The sequence below is a fragment of the Trachurus trachurus genome, assembly GCF_905171665.1.
Source record: "Trachurus trachurus genome assembly, chromosome: 16".
NCBI lineage: Eukaryota > Metazoa > Chordata > Actinopteri > Carangiformes > Carangidae > Trachurus > Trachurus trachurus.
In genome coordinates, this window is record NC_139902.1 from 25197694 (window position 1) to 25214644 (window position 16951).

At 40.8% G+C, this 16951-nt stretch overlaps 2 protein-coding genes across 2 annotated transcripts; one reads left to right on the plus strand and one right to left on the minus strand.

Moving 5' to 3' along the window:
* Positions 1-89: 89 nt before the first annotated feature.
* On the minus strand, positions 90-4127 carry LOC310999100 (solute carrier family 25 member 32-like). Its single transcript, XM_083989419.1, has 7 exons — positions 3474-4127; positions 3041-3191; positions 2856-2941; positions 2112-2266; positions 1393-1506; positions 1033-1178; positions 90-911 (listed from the first exon to the last, which is right to left on the minus strand). Exons 1-7 carry the CDS (start codon positions 3676-3678, stop codon positions 785-787), a joined length of 984 nt encoding a protein of 327 aa, XP_083845545.1. The 5' UTR covers positions 3679-4127; the 3' UTR covers positions 90-784.
* Positions 4128-4287: 160 nt separating this feature from the next.
* dcaf13 (ddb1 and cul4 associated factor 13) lies at positions 4288-15547 on the plus strand. Its single transcript, XM_083989130.1, has 11 exons — positions 4288-4511; positions 5063-5262; positions 5358-5465; positions 5566-5655; positions 5765-5920; positions 6052-6129; positions 6225-6307; positions 6443-6607; positions 8038-8173; positions 14055-14218; positions 14787-15547. The coding sequence occupies exons 1-11, from the start codon at positions 4442-4444 to the stop codon at positions 14872-14874; spliced, it is 1338 nt and encodes a 445-aa protein (XP_083845256.1). The 5' UTR covers positions 4288-4441; the 3' UTR covers positions 14875-15547.
* Positions 15548-16951: the final 1404 nt, after the last annotated feature.

The following is a 16951-nucleotide window of genomic DNA, read 5'->3' on the forward strand; positions in this document are numbered from 1 at the left end:
TTTTTGTAAGAATTTAACTCAATAACGTGTCATTTATAATCACTACCACAACCACAATACACACATGAAACATGAAACAACAGAGTTAAAGCATAGTTTGGATTTTATAACAAAAAGTTATAAAGCAATACAGTCACAGTCTGTTGCACGAAAACAAAGATAATGTCAACCAAGAAGGCATATTTTGGAGCCACGTCTAAAGTCACCAAGCTCTTGGACTGAATATCATATCCATTTCCATTTTGTGCGCTTAAAAGAAATAATTTAAAAGAGACACTCACATTACACGTACATGCAACTAGAAACCTGAGATTTCTATTTGCTGTTGATAATTAGCTTCTAACATTTCAGCCTGTGTCCCTTTCAGCTGTGAGGAAACAGAAAATGTAAACATAACTGCTGTATGATGAAATATTTCATTTATCTTTATCCCTGACATACAACCCCCCCAAAAAACAGACTTAGATATTAGTTGACAACACAGTGTTACATCCAGTCAGTCACAGTCAGAGTTTAAGTTGATGAATCAGGGACACATGATATGCTCATCACATTTCAATGACAATCCAGGATTTGTCTTGAAAGAAAGATAATCCACTGTCCAGTCAGTTTGGCAACTTTTCCATTCATTTCCAGTGCAAATGAATGTTCCTCACATCAGCACATCTCTACATGCACTGTGGGAGTTCAGGCTCAGTCTGATACTTTTCTCTCTCTCTCTCTCCGTTTATCTTTGTGCGTGTGAACTCAGTCTTTGCAGCTGTCCATGCTTTTCTTCCGAGCCTCATTGGTTTTGTCCCAGAAGGAAGCGAGACACATTCTCATACACTACAAAGGTGATGCAGCAGGCAGGAGTGACACGTATCAAATTGGGGATGATGCCTTTGTAGAAACCGGTGGCGCCTTCGTTCCTGCGGAGAAAAGTGACAGAATAATAACCGTGAGCCAGATTGGATAAAACAGCCAAATTTAGAAACTGATACTGGGATGGCATGTTCACAGTCCTTTTGTGGAAGAAGATAGCGATCATACCTCCACGTCCGTCTTATGACATCAATAACTCCATTGTATCTATTGTGCTGGTCTTGCAGGCGAGCTCGCACCACCTGATAGGGGTACGTTGTGGCCACAGCAAATATTTTGGATAGTGCTGCCATTGTGATGTATTCCAACGCATTCTTGTTTTACACAAACAGACAAAATGGAGAGAGAGTGTGAGGGAGGCAGAAAACAAGTGGAGCGGGAAAACTGATGAGTCACGTCTTTAACTGCTAGTTATCAGCTGTGGGTTCGGTCTTATTAAAGTGAAAAGTAACAAGCCCAATCCCTGAGTTTTATGTCACACCGAGCATGCTTCCACTAGGTCTGTGGCTCCTGAGGTCACTGACTCACCAGCTTTGCCTCTGAAGGCACTTTCTTGTACTTGTTGTAATCTCTCTTGAGCTCCTCGTAGGCCATGAACTGCAGCGCTCCATGTGAAGTGCCAAACAGACCAGGAACATAACCCTTTGAAATATACACACACACACACTGTAAGTCAGTCTGTCTCGATTCACTGAAAACAAACACAAAACCAACTATACTAAGTCTACAGCTTCATTTCTATTTAAAACATCTTTTGTCAGATGACATTGGGTAATTTGGTCACAGTTGTCCTGCCAGGCTAATAAAATTCATTTAACTGTCCTGAGGGAGCTTCAAAGTCCTTTATGGGGAGTTTGTGCTCCACCACAACCAACAGAGGGTGACGGTGCCCTCTAGTGGTGAACCAGGTACTCCAAAACAAAAATTCCTTACAGTCCAGTAAGAGTTAGTTAGCAAATCTGATTATGGTAATGACTTGTTACAACTTTTACTCTTGTGATACCACATAAAACAACTAACCTTACTGTTGTCATTAGCTACCACCAGCGAAAATGACTATTTCTTGTATTTTATACATTTTACAGAAGTCCAACAAACACATAGTTGTCAAAAAAAAGGAAAATCCAAGGCACTCTTCTTCAAATGTGTAAAAAGCATTTATTCAAAAATGGCTATTTCATACAGAAAAGATAAAAACATAATGAAAGTGGGTTGCAGAGTGCAGACCAAACACATTGTTGTCTCACCTTGTACAGTCCAGGCACTCCCTCGTGGCGGTAGATCTTGACCAGAGCGTCCACCATCCCCTTGTACTGTTTACCGGTCGGGTCAGCATTGTACTGCAGCACCAGCCGCGTCTTTGTCACCCAGATTGGGTTGGTTAGGGTGAGCGTCAGGATGCCTGGGTGAGTGTGAGTGAGAGATTGTTAGAGTGAAGCCTATTTTAACATGCAATAGACACTTTGAAGTAATTACAGTGGTGACTTTATTAGCTACACAGGACTGTTAACAAATACAGCGAACCACTTCAAAGAGTTAATAAATTAAAATGTAATCTGTCTTGCAGACAGGATCAGCTGGTTCAGTTACTCCCATCAAACAGAAAATGCCTGATTTAAATGAATAGTAAAATTATTGTGCATTTGCCTAACAATAGATATAACCTGGTGATATTTTACTTAATATTTTGAGAATAAATAAAGTTTATAAATACAAACTATAATGGAGTTATTCCCTCTGCAGTCACCAGTTTCTTCTAAAACATTTCAACAAGGCTAATTTTCCACTTCTGACTTAATTTCACCATCAGGAAATGGATTCATGTGACCTTGTAGTACTAAAATGAACAGGGGGTGATACACTAATTTGTATTTGCCTGCTGTTGGCTGAGGCCAGCCGGACCAGAGCAGTATTATCTAGCTGCTGCTGTTGTTGACCGTGAGTAGACCGTGTGAGTGTGTCAGCAGTGTTTGGATAAATGTGGTGCTAACCTGCTTCGGCTGCAGACACCAGGTGCTCTGTGGCACTCAGTTCAGTTTGACGGCCTTCCTTTGTGTACCCTTTGATTGCATTGTAGCTGCAAGGGAAGATAGTTTGGGAAATAACACACATATTACAGTTACAGACAAAATTAAATCTCATGGTCCAACAGGTTTATAGTTTGCTGCATACGTACATAAAGAAGTAGAGACCCCACGAAGCTCCAGCACCCCAAATATTGGGCGTCACTCCCTGGTAAAGTCCTCTCAGTCCCTCCTGCTGCCAGACACTTTTCATACAATGCATTATGCTATTGTACTTAGGTCGTAATTCCAAGCCATCACTCACTGCAACAGAAGGACATTACAGACCCTTGTTAAATCCTGTAAAACAGCACATAAGTTAGAGGAAGCAATAAAGTTGAATGATGATCTTTGAGATATGACACTATTGTAGGCTACTGTTGTGCTATTGTACACCACAATGCCTTTGCAAATGAAACCTACATATCTCATATATTCTGCACACATTCTTTCTATTTAAGGACAGGAAATACAGCTCCACACTGTGCAGATGACTTATTACAATAGACAATGGCAAATACTTTCATTTTGAATTTCATACTGTACCTGCAAACCTGATTTTGACCAGATCCAGTGGATGAAGCGCCAGCGTCGAGACCACTCCTCCACTCAGTCCTGCGACCAGGTTTTCTACCTTCACATGGGTGAAGACCTGCTGGACATGTCCCACTATCGACACGGCAGAGACGGGTTTGCTGGGTAGTCCTGTCTCTGCTACGTTCACGGTACCGTGATTAGGACCCGAGCTCATGTTTTAAAAAGTGTAAATAACTAAGCTAGGTAACTCCTGTCAGCTAGCAGTGTTTACAAGTGCGAAGTAAAGCTAAAAATCTGACTCTGTAGCTCTCACTGACATTACTCGGTAAATAAAATACGGAAGACGGTCGGTACCAGCACTTTGAAGCTTTCCTCGTTTTCGGTGCATGTTAGCAAATGAACCACGTTTTTGACATGCGGTAGGAGCCCATGACTGAGGTAAGAAGATCACCCAAAATGTCAAGCCCAGTCCCTCAGCTCGACCTTGCTGCTAGTATTAAGTAAAGGTTAAGCTAAAGTAATCAATAGCAGTACTTCCGGGTGTTACTTTCAAAATAAAACACTAGCCCGGTATTATTTATAAATAAAACACATACGCGCGGTTTGTTTCTGGTTTATGTGATTTTTATTCGTTCAATATTTATGAAAATATCCGTATAAAATTATTTATATCAGTTTGCTTTTGTATAATTTGGTGAGTAAAATGCTTACTTTAAGACCAAATGGATTTACTTAATGGATGTATTATATTAACGATTTACTTCCGCTCTTCATCGTGCTAAATTTCGGTAACTACTACTTCCGTGTTTATTAGTGACGCAATCGGGAGGACTGGACATCCCACAATGCATCGCGGTGCCACCGAAGTTCCTCATCCACACATGGTTGGACGAGCCAATGCTTGCTAATATTTTGGTTGTGTAAATTACCACAACTCCTTCTGTTGGTGTGTTTTTTGCTTTCACACGGCTACCCCAATGAAAGTTAAAGTCCTCTCGAGGAACCCGGACGACTATGTCCGGGAAACAAAGCTGGATATTCAGCGAGGTAAGTGTTAAACTTTAGGCTAAACTCAGTTTGCTAGCATGGTGTTAGCCACTTAGCTCCTCAAACAGCAGCACACAGTAACATACACACACACACAGCGTACACAATATTGACACATAACATTTAAATTTATGTTATGGCGTTTAATTATTTCTTTCGTTGTCTTAAAACTGTGATAAAAAACCAAATGGGACACATTTCACAGCATGAAACTGCAGCTACAGCACTTATGCCCATCAAATATTACTGAGTGTTAACACTAAGTTAGTTTACAGTAGCTATATGTGCAGGTCAGATTGGACATACGGAATAAGTACAGTCAATTAAACACACATGTATACAATCAAAATAAATTAAAGTCACATTAATCCTAACCGAGGTCATAGCAACATAGATTATACGACTATTGCAAAAGTGTGTGTGGGAATTAACTTTATAGTAAAGTTATCATCGATTGACACTTGTAATAATTACAAATAATTATTGCCGTTCATGTAAGTGAAATGCTGTATCATTTTCTTTTTTTTAACAAATGTCTTCTCTGTCTGTAGTCCCTCGAAACTATGACCCAACGCTGCATCCCTTTGAGCTGAACAGAGAGTACACACGGGCTCTGAATGCCACCAAATTGGAGCGGGTGTTCGCCAAGCCTTTCCTGGCCTCCCTGGACGGACACAGGGACGGTGTGAACTGCATGGCCAAACATACCAAGACCCTTTCTACTTTGTTTTCTGGTTCCTGTGATGGCGAGGTAACAAGTGGAGACTTTTTGTCTATAAATAATTCATGATTTGAAGTTCTGCTTTGGACGCACACGACTGACACAGTGTTAAATTTTTTCCCCAGCTGAAAGTGTGGAACCTGACCAAACACGAATGCGTCCGCACACTCCAAGCACATGAGGGGTTCGTTCGTGGAATAGTTGTCCGGTTTTGTGGAACTTCCTTCTTTACGGTGACTACTGCCTTCACAATACCAGAGATTTATTTTTATTTTTTTGCTGATCTCTAAAATAAAGCTTTTGTTAATTACCCTGATATGATGTCTTTGACAGGTTGGGGATGACAAAACAATCAAGCAGTGGAAGATGGAGGCACCAGGTTACGGAGAACAAGAGGAGCCACTCAACACCATCCTAGGCAAGGTATGAGCAGTTGCCATCCGATCGTCCATGACAGTTGTAGTTATATCATCAGACATTGGTGAAGTCATAATGCGACTCTGTTTTTAAAAAAAACCCATCTTGCTTGTAGACTGTGTTTACAGGATTGGACCATCACCAGAAGGACGGTGTGTTTGCAACATGTGGCCAGCAGGTGGACATCTGGGATGAGCAGAGGAGCAGCCCCATCCGTTCATTCACGTGGGGTGTAGACAGCTTCAGCTCCGTCCGCTTCAATCCTGTGGAGGTGAGACACTGTCACAGGAATGAAGAGCCATGTTCATAGTTGCATCAAAGTGTCTAGAAGTCAAAGCCAAAAAGGGATGTACATCCACTGTCTGACTTATTCAAACCACAATGACATTTGTCTTTCCACAGACTGAACTTCTAGGAAGCTGTGCCTCTGACAGAAGTATAGTGCTGTATGACATGAGAGAATCTGCACCCCTCAAAAAGGTACGGATCCATCATTCGGTTGATGCAGAAATGTACTCTTTTCTATCCAGGACTAAGACATAATAGCAACTGTATGTTTTCATTTTCTTTTTTAGGTTATCATGACAATGAGGAGCAACACATTATGCTGGAACCCCATGGAAGCGTATTACTTCACATGTGCAAATGAGGACTACAAGTGAGTATAAGAAGGAAATCATCTAAATGATTCCTATTGTAGTTTACTGTACCTATTATTTCACCATATCCACACTTTCACTTGTGGTTTTTATGAACTGTGTAACTAAAACTGCAAATTTTTATATCTCCTTAGCCTCTACACATATGACATGAGGTTCCTGGACCGGCCAATCACAGTGCACATGGACCATGTCTCTGCAGTTCTGGATGTTGATTACTCTCCCACTGGCAAAGAGTTTGTATCCGCCAGTTTTGACAAGACCATCCGCATCTTCCCCAAGGACGGCGGCCACAGCAGGTCAGTAACAGCAGGCAAATGACCATCCTAATCACTTTATAGTTTTACTGTCACACCATGAGTGGTCCGAGGTCATGCAGCATTTCTGTTCTTTTAAATGAGGCCCAGTCAAATCAGTTCTCCTATTAATATTGCTAATGGTATTTATTTGTGGGTTTGTTTCTCTGGTCTCTTTGATATACCTACTTTACTCTAGAGTTATCCCAGTATGTGAAAGTTTTGCCATGCAGCTAAACATCAGAAAATGAAGGGAAAAAGAAAACATTGTAGCATATCCTCGTAGAAAACACACTGGTCCAAAAAACAGATTATTATATCACAGCTTATTGTGCACGCTGACTCACTGTCCGTGTCACAGCGTCACGGTTTACTGGGCCTCTTGAGTGGAACTGAGCCATTTCTGAGTGTTATTAGCAACACCTGTGCTTTTGTGTTGGTTGGCATAGCTGATAATAATAATAATAATATTGTAGTACCATGTTGGCAAAGCTAATGTTAGCGTGCATATGCTTGTTTTGACTGTCCTTCTCAACCCAAATACTTAGCCATTGTTGGGTTGCCATGACATAATTAAACATGGAGAACTGTTTGTACTCTTGTTGAGCACCAGAGCAAATGGCCACAGTTGTGTTACAGTAGCAGGACACTGTCACCGCATGGGGAGGTCAGGGTTTGGTGTGCTCCATCAATAGTAGGTGTTGTTGGAACAGTTAAAATCATGGCTGGTATAGCACAGGTGCGTCTAATAACTGTAACGCAGGCTAACGATGTTGAGTGGACAGTACATAGCCCTGCTACTGGCTCAGCTACATTGAATGCAGTCGTTAAATGTTATTTATTACACCTGTGTTGTACCTGAAACACAGAAAAGGTCTGAAATCTGGACGTCCGTGATCCACAGGAACAAACCTTATAACTGAATGAGACAGTTGTCATATAAAACTATATTACACTATGATTTATGGTTTCCTGCCAATGTTTTTTTTTTTACTATGACTGTGTTTCATAACCATGTGTTTATTATTCTAACCATGACAACAGAGGTCCCCTAACCACAGTAAAGTGTCCTACCAGCAGTCAACATGGGTTTTTGATTGCAGTGGTTTCGTAGCCAAACTGGTAACTTAAACCCAAACTGTGATCTTCCCCTCGAACCAACTGAGTCAATTTGCACCTAAACCTAACCAAACCTTTAGCATGGTGCTGTCAGATCAGAAAGCAGTGAAATCTTTGCTACAGAGTACTGGTTTTAGAAAGCACCAAATAATATTCTCTTACCTGGGACATCAGGGCACAAGGAAACAGTTTATCTTGTAATTTAATACACAGGAGTTGGTTGGTTTTGCATTGCTTGAATAAATATAGATTATTGCTTTCTTTATTGTAACTACTGCTTATTTCATTTGTCCTAAATCTTTTTTGAAACCCAGGGAAGTCTACCACACCAAACGTATGCAGCATGTGATCTGCGTTAAGTGGTCGGCAGACAACAAGTACATCCTGAGTGGCTCTGACGAAATGAACATTCGACTGTGGAAGGCCAACGCATCTGAGAAACTAGGAGTGGTGAGTCCTGCCTTGTCTTCTCTCTCTCTCTCTCTCTCTCTCTCTCTCTCTCTCTCTCTCTCTCTCTCTCTCTCTCTCTATCTATCTATCTATCTATCTATCTATCTATCTATCTATCTATCTATCTATCTATCTATCTATCTATATATATATATATATATATATATATATATATATATATATATATATATATATATATATATATACTGTGTAAATATATATATATATATCTTCCCTTGCATCATACCAAAGACAACTTGCCTCTCAAGTTTTCTCTGAATAATTACTCATCACACTGTCTGTGACCAGTCGATAGCTCTATTTTCCTCAGCTGTCAGACATACTGTATACTGTATCTCTCTCCAGTGTATTACCTGATCTTGTTTTATGAGTTAGCTGCATTTTTCGACACAGCCGTGGCCCAGTGCCCATCTCAGCAGGGTAAAGAGTGGGTGCAGGGTATCCGCGGGGTCTTAAAAAGTCTAAAAAAGTCTAAAATTTGAAAATCTAAATTTTAGGCCTTAAAATGTCTTAAATTTGTTGAATTATTGTGTTCAAGTCTTAAATAATTTTAGACAGGTCTTAAATTTTCTTTTGCCCACCATGGGCGAGCATGGGCGAGCATTTTTAAATAAAAAGATGTACCGTAATTTCCGGACTATCGCCGCTACTTTTTTCTCATGCTTTGAACCCTGCGGCCTGTACAACGATACGGCTAATTTATAGATTTTTACTGGCTAACGGCCTCCGGGAGGCGCTCTAGCAGGAAGCGCTAGTGAGACAGACATGTGGGGAAGGATTATGCGCCGAAGAAGACACTAATTTTGCGTTTTGGTGCAGTGTTTTATTTTCTAACCAGTCATGTTACTGTCTGTTGGTGCTGTGTTGATGCCGTGTTGGTGCCTCCGGAGTAACACGAACACACACGCGTATGTTATGTAACGTTATCCACCGCTCCATTTATTGATTTTTCGCCGGCTTCGTTGTCAACAAATGCACATGGCTAGGAGCGTAACCAAAACAGCGGAAAAGCGAGCGGACTTGTATAGTTCCACACATCTTCCGTGTACTGTCTTTCTGTGTCTCATGTTACAACATGAAAAACCTGCGGCTTATATTCAGGTGCGGCCTATATATGTACAAAATCTATTTACTTTTAAAATTTAGCTGGTGCGCTTAATAGTCCGGAATTTACGGTAGTTCACATTTATTCAAGCATTATTTAATACCATAATATATAGGGCTGACCAAAAGCCAATTTAGGCTATTTACTTCATGTGTCAAATATTGTGCTGGTCATAATACAGAACAGGTTGTGGCTCGTGTCTGTTGATCAAAGAAGTTGAAATATTTCCATGTTTGTCTATTCTGGGTCACATTTAGAAGTCATCACATTTCAGGCCAAAGGGGAAGTGTTGGTGTTTTTACTGTTCTCCAATGTAAAAAGGGGTCACGTGTGACCCTTAACATTATTCAAGGCTTAAAGCCATCTGCCTGCTGGTTGCCAGTGAATTAAATAAATAATGTGTTACATAAACATTTTTAATTTCACTCCCCAATTTCTTTTTGTGCCCCCAAATAGTTTACTTTAGATGCTCCTGCGACACTTCATTGTGCTTTATTGAATGTATTTTTTTCAACTACAAACAAGCCTAACACGCAACTTATATATTGCAATCAATTTCTAGTTTTGTGACTCCGCATTTCTTTTGTACGTTTTTTATTTGTCATGATAGGTCTTAAATTTCATCCATAATGGTCTTAAAATGGTCTTAAAAAGTCTTAAATTTGAGCTGGTGAAACCTGCAGAGACCCTGGGGTGACAATGCCAGGAGCTACGGCACTGCTGTTGCCAAATGCCCTGATAGATGCTGACTTAGGGTAGAATCACTCTCAATAAGTACAATGTACCAACTGGCACAGCAGCAGCTCCTGTTGCAGGTGGACGTCCAAATAAACCCAAACGCATGTGCCGTTGTTTGACAAACCACTGACAAAAGATTCAGAGGAGAGACTTCATCCTGTTCCAGACACATCTACAGTGACATTTAATATCTTTGTTAGTGAGTGTCGGGTGTATTCTTATTAGATAGTAGATACTATAGTCTGTGTTAGCAGAACTGATCACCTTAGTGTTATATTACGCTCAACTGTCAAATGGCGCTCTAGGTAAATGCTGGGTACTGTTCCAGTGCCCCAAATCCCAGTTATGGCTCAGTAATAAAGATCAGTGGCATCTTGTGTGCCATCTCCAGCAGCCATCTTTCATTCCTAATCGGATTCACTCTTACTTATTCTCTTAATGCAGCCTCAGAGTGGAAAATTGGCCCGCTTTTGGCACTTGTTTTACTGTCACTGTGTAAGAGAAGATTTATTCGCAAGCTTTGCACTTAAAGAGATCAGACAAGGGCTGCTCCTATCAGCAGTTTAAATCGGCCAATCACTTAAAGCGGGCTACTCTGAACATAATGAAGCATTAACAATCAAGTTGTACTGGGAGGGTCTTTAATTATCAAGAAATGCTGAAATGCTGAATCGAGGCTTTGCCCGTGTCTGAAGGCATCACACTGAACTGATTTGGACTTGTCTGTCAGTCAATGCACATCGTTCATTTTTTTTTCTCAGAACTTTGCACACCACACCTTTTTGCTCCACTGTAAATGAAAAATCATCATCTATTTTCAGTCGGTTTAATTTATCACTACATTTATTTAAGGTTGAGAGTGAGTCTTTTTGAAATAGCCATGCTGTGCTGTAGATGTATGAGAATAGATATACACTACCCGTCCAAAACAAAAGTCACACACTCTAATATTTCATTGGACCGCCTTTAGCTTTGATTATGGCATGCATCGTTTCAATAAGCTTCTGCAATGTCACAACATTTATTTCCATCCAGAGTTGCATTCATTTTTCAAAGATTCTCAATGGCGTTAAGGACTCTGTGGTCACATTGGACCACATTTCTTCCTTGAAGATGATGGTTCTCCATTATCCTTCTAGTTTTTAATAATGTGTTGGACATTTCTTAACCCAATTTTAGTAGTCTCAGCAATCACCTTAGATGTTTTATTTGCTTGATGAATGCCAATAATTTGACCCTTCTGAAACAGATTTACATCTTTTCCGCAATCACAGGATGTGTCTTCCAACATGGTTGTTGAAGAAGTGAGACTACATCAGTAATTTTCCATTGGGAGGCGCTTACCTATTAGCTTTTTGGACAGGCAGTGTATTAGGAATACATACACATACTAACATGTCTCTAGGTTTGTCCTTTTTTCTTTGTTTTATAATTTTTCTTACTGAGTTGATCACTTACTCCAGAGAACATGGTGACATTAAAAAAAAAAGTCAGAAGGTAACATATGCAGTTAATGTAGTAACAAGAGCTCTGTGTCTACATAGGATGTGTTCAGCAGCAGTAAAACACTTTGGTCACCAGCAGTGTGGCAGCATTAAGACAGCTCTAAGCGTAAGCAGCCACTGTAGTTACATTTGGAAGGATTTAATGAAATGGCCTGAAATAAACCTCGTGGTCAGTGCTCACATATGTCCGACAGGAGCGAAACAAAAACAAGCATCCAGCGTGGACGTTGTGTGAGACAGACGATCGCACGTTCAGTACACAAAGGTGATTCCTGTTAACAGCCATCCCATAATGATGGAACAGTGATTTTATTTAATTTTAATCTCATGAATTTATGCATTTACACAGTCAGTAATTCTCCACAGCACTTCCTGCACTTTGCTGCAACGACTGTGTTGCTTTCTGTCTGGATTTGATCTTCAGTTCTTCATATTGCTGCAGAATTATCGTCTGCTCCTCGTTAGTGAAATACTCCGCTCTGCTGCTGCAGCTGCTGTCAGACGTGTCCATGTCTGTGATTGTTCAGATGCTGCAAACTCCGCCCGTTTCATGTGAACCGTTCATACCTAGACTGGGAAACCCTGGGTTGTCTTACCGAGTTGATAACCACCGTCATGTGAACGCTTAGCGTGATCGCGATTGTTAAGCCGTGTTACTGGAAGATACCCTGGGTATGTGAACCTGCTACGTAGTATAGGCACCTGCATCGATGTTGGTTTTGTCATTTTTAATAAAAATATAGTTACTTAAAGATAACAAAGTAGATTCCCTCTTCAATTACAGTGGTGACGTTTGCAGCTGCTTTCTAATTTCAGCTTTTTCGTCACTGTGGTGCACTCTGCTTCCTACAAGAGTATCTTAAAAAAGAGTGTACCTTTTCAAATTCTCAAACACGTGAGTCCGTTGTAGGCTTCACAAACAAGGGAAGCATGTTTCTCTGCTCTACCATATCCATCTTGTTAACATTAAACAAACACCGTGTTTAGCAGGGTAACCATGTGTGCATCCAGGGGAATCAGTTTAGTCCAACAGGATCAGCATCTAACAGATCTTCTCCAACAAATTGAACCTGAAACAAATCATTGCTTTTAATTAGAATAAAAGCCTTTGAGGAGGGCGGCCTCGGCCAAGAGGAGTCCGAGTAGCTGGTGGTTTTTACGAGAGACAGAGAGGGAGGGATGTTGTTGAGCTGGTGTCTTCACTTTTTAACAGACATTGATTCAGTTTTGAATGAGGAGCTTGTCAGGCTGAAGTTACTGCTCACTGCACCGGCCAACACTTTATGATGTGAAACGCCAAACAGCAGCTGTCAGTAGGTGTATTTAACAAAACACTGACTGACCTGAAAGCAAAGCACAGCTTTTTAAACCTCTATGTATTTCATTTAGTAGCAAAAGAAAAATGATATAAATTGGTGAATGTTGTTGTCAGCAACAAAACCTCTTTACTGGAAATGCTCATCATTACTGAAATTATCGGAAAACTAGGATAGTTCTCATCAATATGCTATAAATGATGTAATTCACACTTTTCCTGCAGGTTTAAATTCAGGTCACTGACTCATCTTCACCCATACAGGATCAGTGATGATTATTTTCTCTTGACTGTTATGTTTATGACATCTAAGAAAACAATATTTTTGGAACAACACTTAAATGTTGAGCAAGATTTTTTTTTTTTTTAAATGTTGATACCACTTTCATATCTCAATATAAAATATGAGGCTACAGCCAACAGCCTGTTAGCTTAGCACAACGACTGGAAGCTGAGGGAAGCCGTTAGCCTCGCTCTATCCAAAAGTAATAAAATCTGCCTGCTGGCACTTCCTATTTTCACTAATGTGTTATATCTTGTTTGTGTAATCTGTTCAAAATCAAAGTGTAAAAACAAGTTTGCAGCATTATGGAGGTTGTGTGCCAGACTTATTTCTTGGCCAGTCGCAGTATCAACACTGTAGCCAGTGAGCATCTACTCAGAAACGTAGCTACATGGTGTGGAAACCATACGAACCGTGACTGGTCAGTTTGGCAGTAAAAAGCATGTGTAACAGGACCGTTACCACTCTGAGTCCAATAAGCAGCTTTATTCTAACCAAAGAGTTGACAACAACAAGGTCTGTTCAGCTTCCACTTACATCAACTGGGTCAACTCGGTGTGTCCATGTTTACAAGAATGAAAATTAACTTTGATTTTTTTTTTCTATTGATGATTCTTTTTTCTTTTTTCCATCTTTTTATAAAATCCAAACCACAGTCTTTCCACAGTATTTAAGAAACTGGTTTTAATTGCTTGAATCTAACCAAATTATAACCACAATGGCAAACCGGGATCAAAAATATTTGTTGTGGGCCATGTTGGACCTGTTTTGCTCAAGTTTGGAGTGGGAACAGAGAGTGTTGCTCCATTTATTTTTATTTAATCTACATTTTCTCATGACTGTCCTTTTTTTTGTCTCCTCTCTCTTTTTTTAAATTTCACGTCCTCCTCTCCTCACTTCTCTTTGCAATGTAGCTGAATCCCAGAGAGAGAGTGGCCGTCAACTACAATCAGAAGTTGAAGGAGAAGTTCAAGCACCACCCGCAGATCCGACGCATCTCTCATCACCGACACCTGCCCAAGAACATCTTCCACCAGACCAAAGAGCTGAGGGTTATGAAGGAGGCTCGCCGCAGGAAGTACGTATTTCACAGTTTGCCGCTCTCTGCACTTTGCTGTTGGGGGGTTTGAGCTGAGTTTGCTGGTTTAGCTTATAGGAGACGGCATCAAGTCCCCTCTGTGTCCATGCAGAGGTGACGTTGACTTGGGCTGCTGCCAGGATAGGTCTGACCTATGCAGTCACACTAGCCTAATGGAAAATGTCACAGATGGCACTGCCCCCCCTATGACATGGTCTCAATAGACCTTACATACGCATTTGCCACTTGTATGGTGGATTGATTGTCCCAGTTTGCCGTATCGTCCAGTGATTCATAGCTGAGTCTGAAGCTGTTTTTTGTGATTACTGGCAGGACTGTGATTATGTCAGATGTGTGTTTGGACTCATGAATGATTTACCATCTATGCTTTATGCATTATTTTCAGGGTACATTAGTGCAGTCACTGACGTAGGTGTTAGGTCAATAGTCTCATATTCAATCTGTTCCTTCTTTCTGTTTGCTGATCTCTCTCCCTCCCCCCACCCTCTCCTGAATATTCTCATCAGCAGATCACGTTATTCATGGCCTCTTTCTCTTTGTTTTTTAGGGAGAGGAATGTCCGCAAACACAGCAAACCAGGAACGGTCCCTGTGGTGTCTGAGAAGGAGAAGCATGTTGTCACTGTGGTGAAATAAACAGAGGACGGACCCAGAGGCTGCCAGCAGGTGATGAGGTGGAGCCCGACATCACACCCCACAAAAATGCTACAACTTGTTAAATGTGGAAAAGGACTTTGATTTAACAAGTTGTGCATCAGTCAAAGTACAAGGACACAGACTGTAAATATGAGAGGAGCAGATCCTGTTAAACCTTCACCTTCTGCCACGGAGGAAAAAATCAGCTGAGCTTTTTTCATTCATTTAATTCAGTTTCAATGACTAATCACATGGTTTAGTTTTTAAATTTGAGAGAGTTTTCATTTTCCATCACAGAATCTAAGGCCACCACAACAGTTCAAAGAAAAAAAACATTAAAGACAGATTAAACTGATCCAGTGTTTACAGAATGTGTCTTGACTTAATCTCTATTCCCATCATACTTGCAACAATTCATGTTCCTTGTGTTTTGATATATTTTTTTCTATGATTAAAGTTTAAGAAATGTGAGACAGATCATTATGAAAACAAAATCTTAAAACAAACCAGGTTTTCCAGTGTGTTGTCCAACAATATGTCGTAGATGACATCAAATGTTGAGGTTTATGGAGTAACCAGCTTAAAGAGCAATGGCAGGTAGCAAAAATGACTGGCAAACATTTTTTTTCTCATCAGTTTTACTATGTTTCCTCTTGTTTTTGGGAGACTGAGTCCCCACTCTCCATCTGTCAACATGGGACTGACACTCTGTTTGCTCATGTGTATTTATAATAAACTTCAAAACTCATGTTTGTGGTAAAAACAATTCTGATCTGAATCAAACGTAACACCATCTTCCCTCCTGATGTTGGACGTGTTGCAGCAGATCACTGCACCGGTGCTAATTTACTTACAACCCTAATGAGGTAGAAGCTCTATCCTCTTAACGTCGTCCTTCAAATCCTATCAGCTCTGCAGCCTGAGAGAGCACAAGGCCGTCTTTGAATCAAGTGGAGGGACTTTCAGCTGGGGTCAGAGGGAGCTGATGTGTCCAAGATGGAGTTGAAGTCACATCATGAGTTGCTGTGGACGGATGACACAAACATGATCCTGTAATCAGACCAATGGCTGCTGAAAATGCCACTTTATTTTTTCTTCCTCCTTGGTTTTGCTGAAGAAGCAGAAGAACAACAAATGGATATTTCCACTATGAATGAATCCACCTCTTATCCTTATCCTAAGTAATCAAACTTTTAGTTTATACAATATATAAATAGTCAAGAGTGACAATTAGAAGTTCCCAAAGCTCATGATGGCCAACAACTTTAAAACATGGAGATATTTATTTAGAAAATATTCACACCTCAAAATCCAGAGTTTTTATTTTTATTTTTTCTCTTTAAAAAGAAACCACTGAAAAGTTGACAGTGAGGTAAAGATGAGTGTTTCCTCTCAGTGAACATCGGCTCCTCCTCTGCTCTGCTGATGTGTAACTGTTTTGAGCTGCATCCTCCTCCATTCATCATCACAGTATTTCTATTTCTCCCATCAGCTGGCAACAAAAGCCCACTGTGTTGTACAGTACAAGCCCCCCCTCCAAAAAAAAAGAAAAAAGAAGCAGAAGCAGCACTGAACAGGAAACACAGCCGCACCTGCAGCTACTGTCATTGTCGCTATAGTCATATTCTGTATTTATCTTCCCACTTCACATTTCCCCCCTCTCACAGCAGAGCTCATGATCTGGTTATGAAATATGCATGATGCTCTTCCTGCTCACGGAGCTGCTCCGGCTGCACGCGGCCCCTCCAGTCCGTGTTTTTGCGGCCGCTGTCTGCCTGCTGTCAATGAACATCCAGCGCGTCCTCTCGGCTTTATTCTTCTACGTGTTTCCCATCGCTCCGCCTCTTCTTCCTATCTGGATTTTTTTCCCCACCTCTATCTCTCTTTCTCTCTCTCACACTCTCTCTCTCTCTCTCCCCCCCTCACACACACTCTCTCCCCCCCGCCTCCTCCCCCCTCTCTCTCTCCCTCTCATTGCATCCATTTTTGTGCATTTAAGAAATCTCCAAGAATTACCAACCTGGAGGAAAGCGAGCTAACCAGAGTGACAGAGGAGGGTTAAGGACTCCAAACGAAA

What these genes read in the sequence shown, in the direction of transcription:
- dcaf13 (XM_083989130.1), top strand. Translation starts at nt 4,442, where the DNA reads ATGAAAGTTAAAGTCCTCTCGAGGAACCCGGACGACTATGTCCGGGAA. An exon ending in CTGGTTCCTGTGATGGCGAG is followed by an intron (nt 5,263 to 5,357) that starts GTAACAAGTGGA and finishes TTTTTTCCCCAG; the next exon opens with CTGAAAGTGTGGAACCTGAC. An exon ending in AAGGACGGCGGCCACAGCAG is followed by an intron (nt 6,608 to 8,037) that starts GTCAGTAACAGC and finishes TTTGAAACCCAG; the next exon opens with GGAAGTCTACCACACCAAAC.
- LOC310999100 (XM_083989419.1), bottom strand. Translation starts at nt 3,678, where the DNA reads ATGAGCTCGGGTCCTAATCACGGTACCGTGAACGTAGCAGAGACAGGA. An exon ending in GGTGTCTGCAGCCGAAGCAG is followed by an intron (nt 2,267 to 2,855) that starts GTTAGCACCACA and finishes ACACTCACCCAG; the next exon opens with GCATCCTGACGCTCACCCTA. An exon ending in GTCATAAGACGGACGTGGAG is followed by an intron (nt 912 to 1,032) that starts GTATGATCGCTA and finishes TTTTCTCCGCAG; the next exon opens with GAACGAAGGCGCCACCGGTT.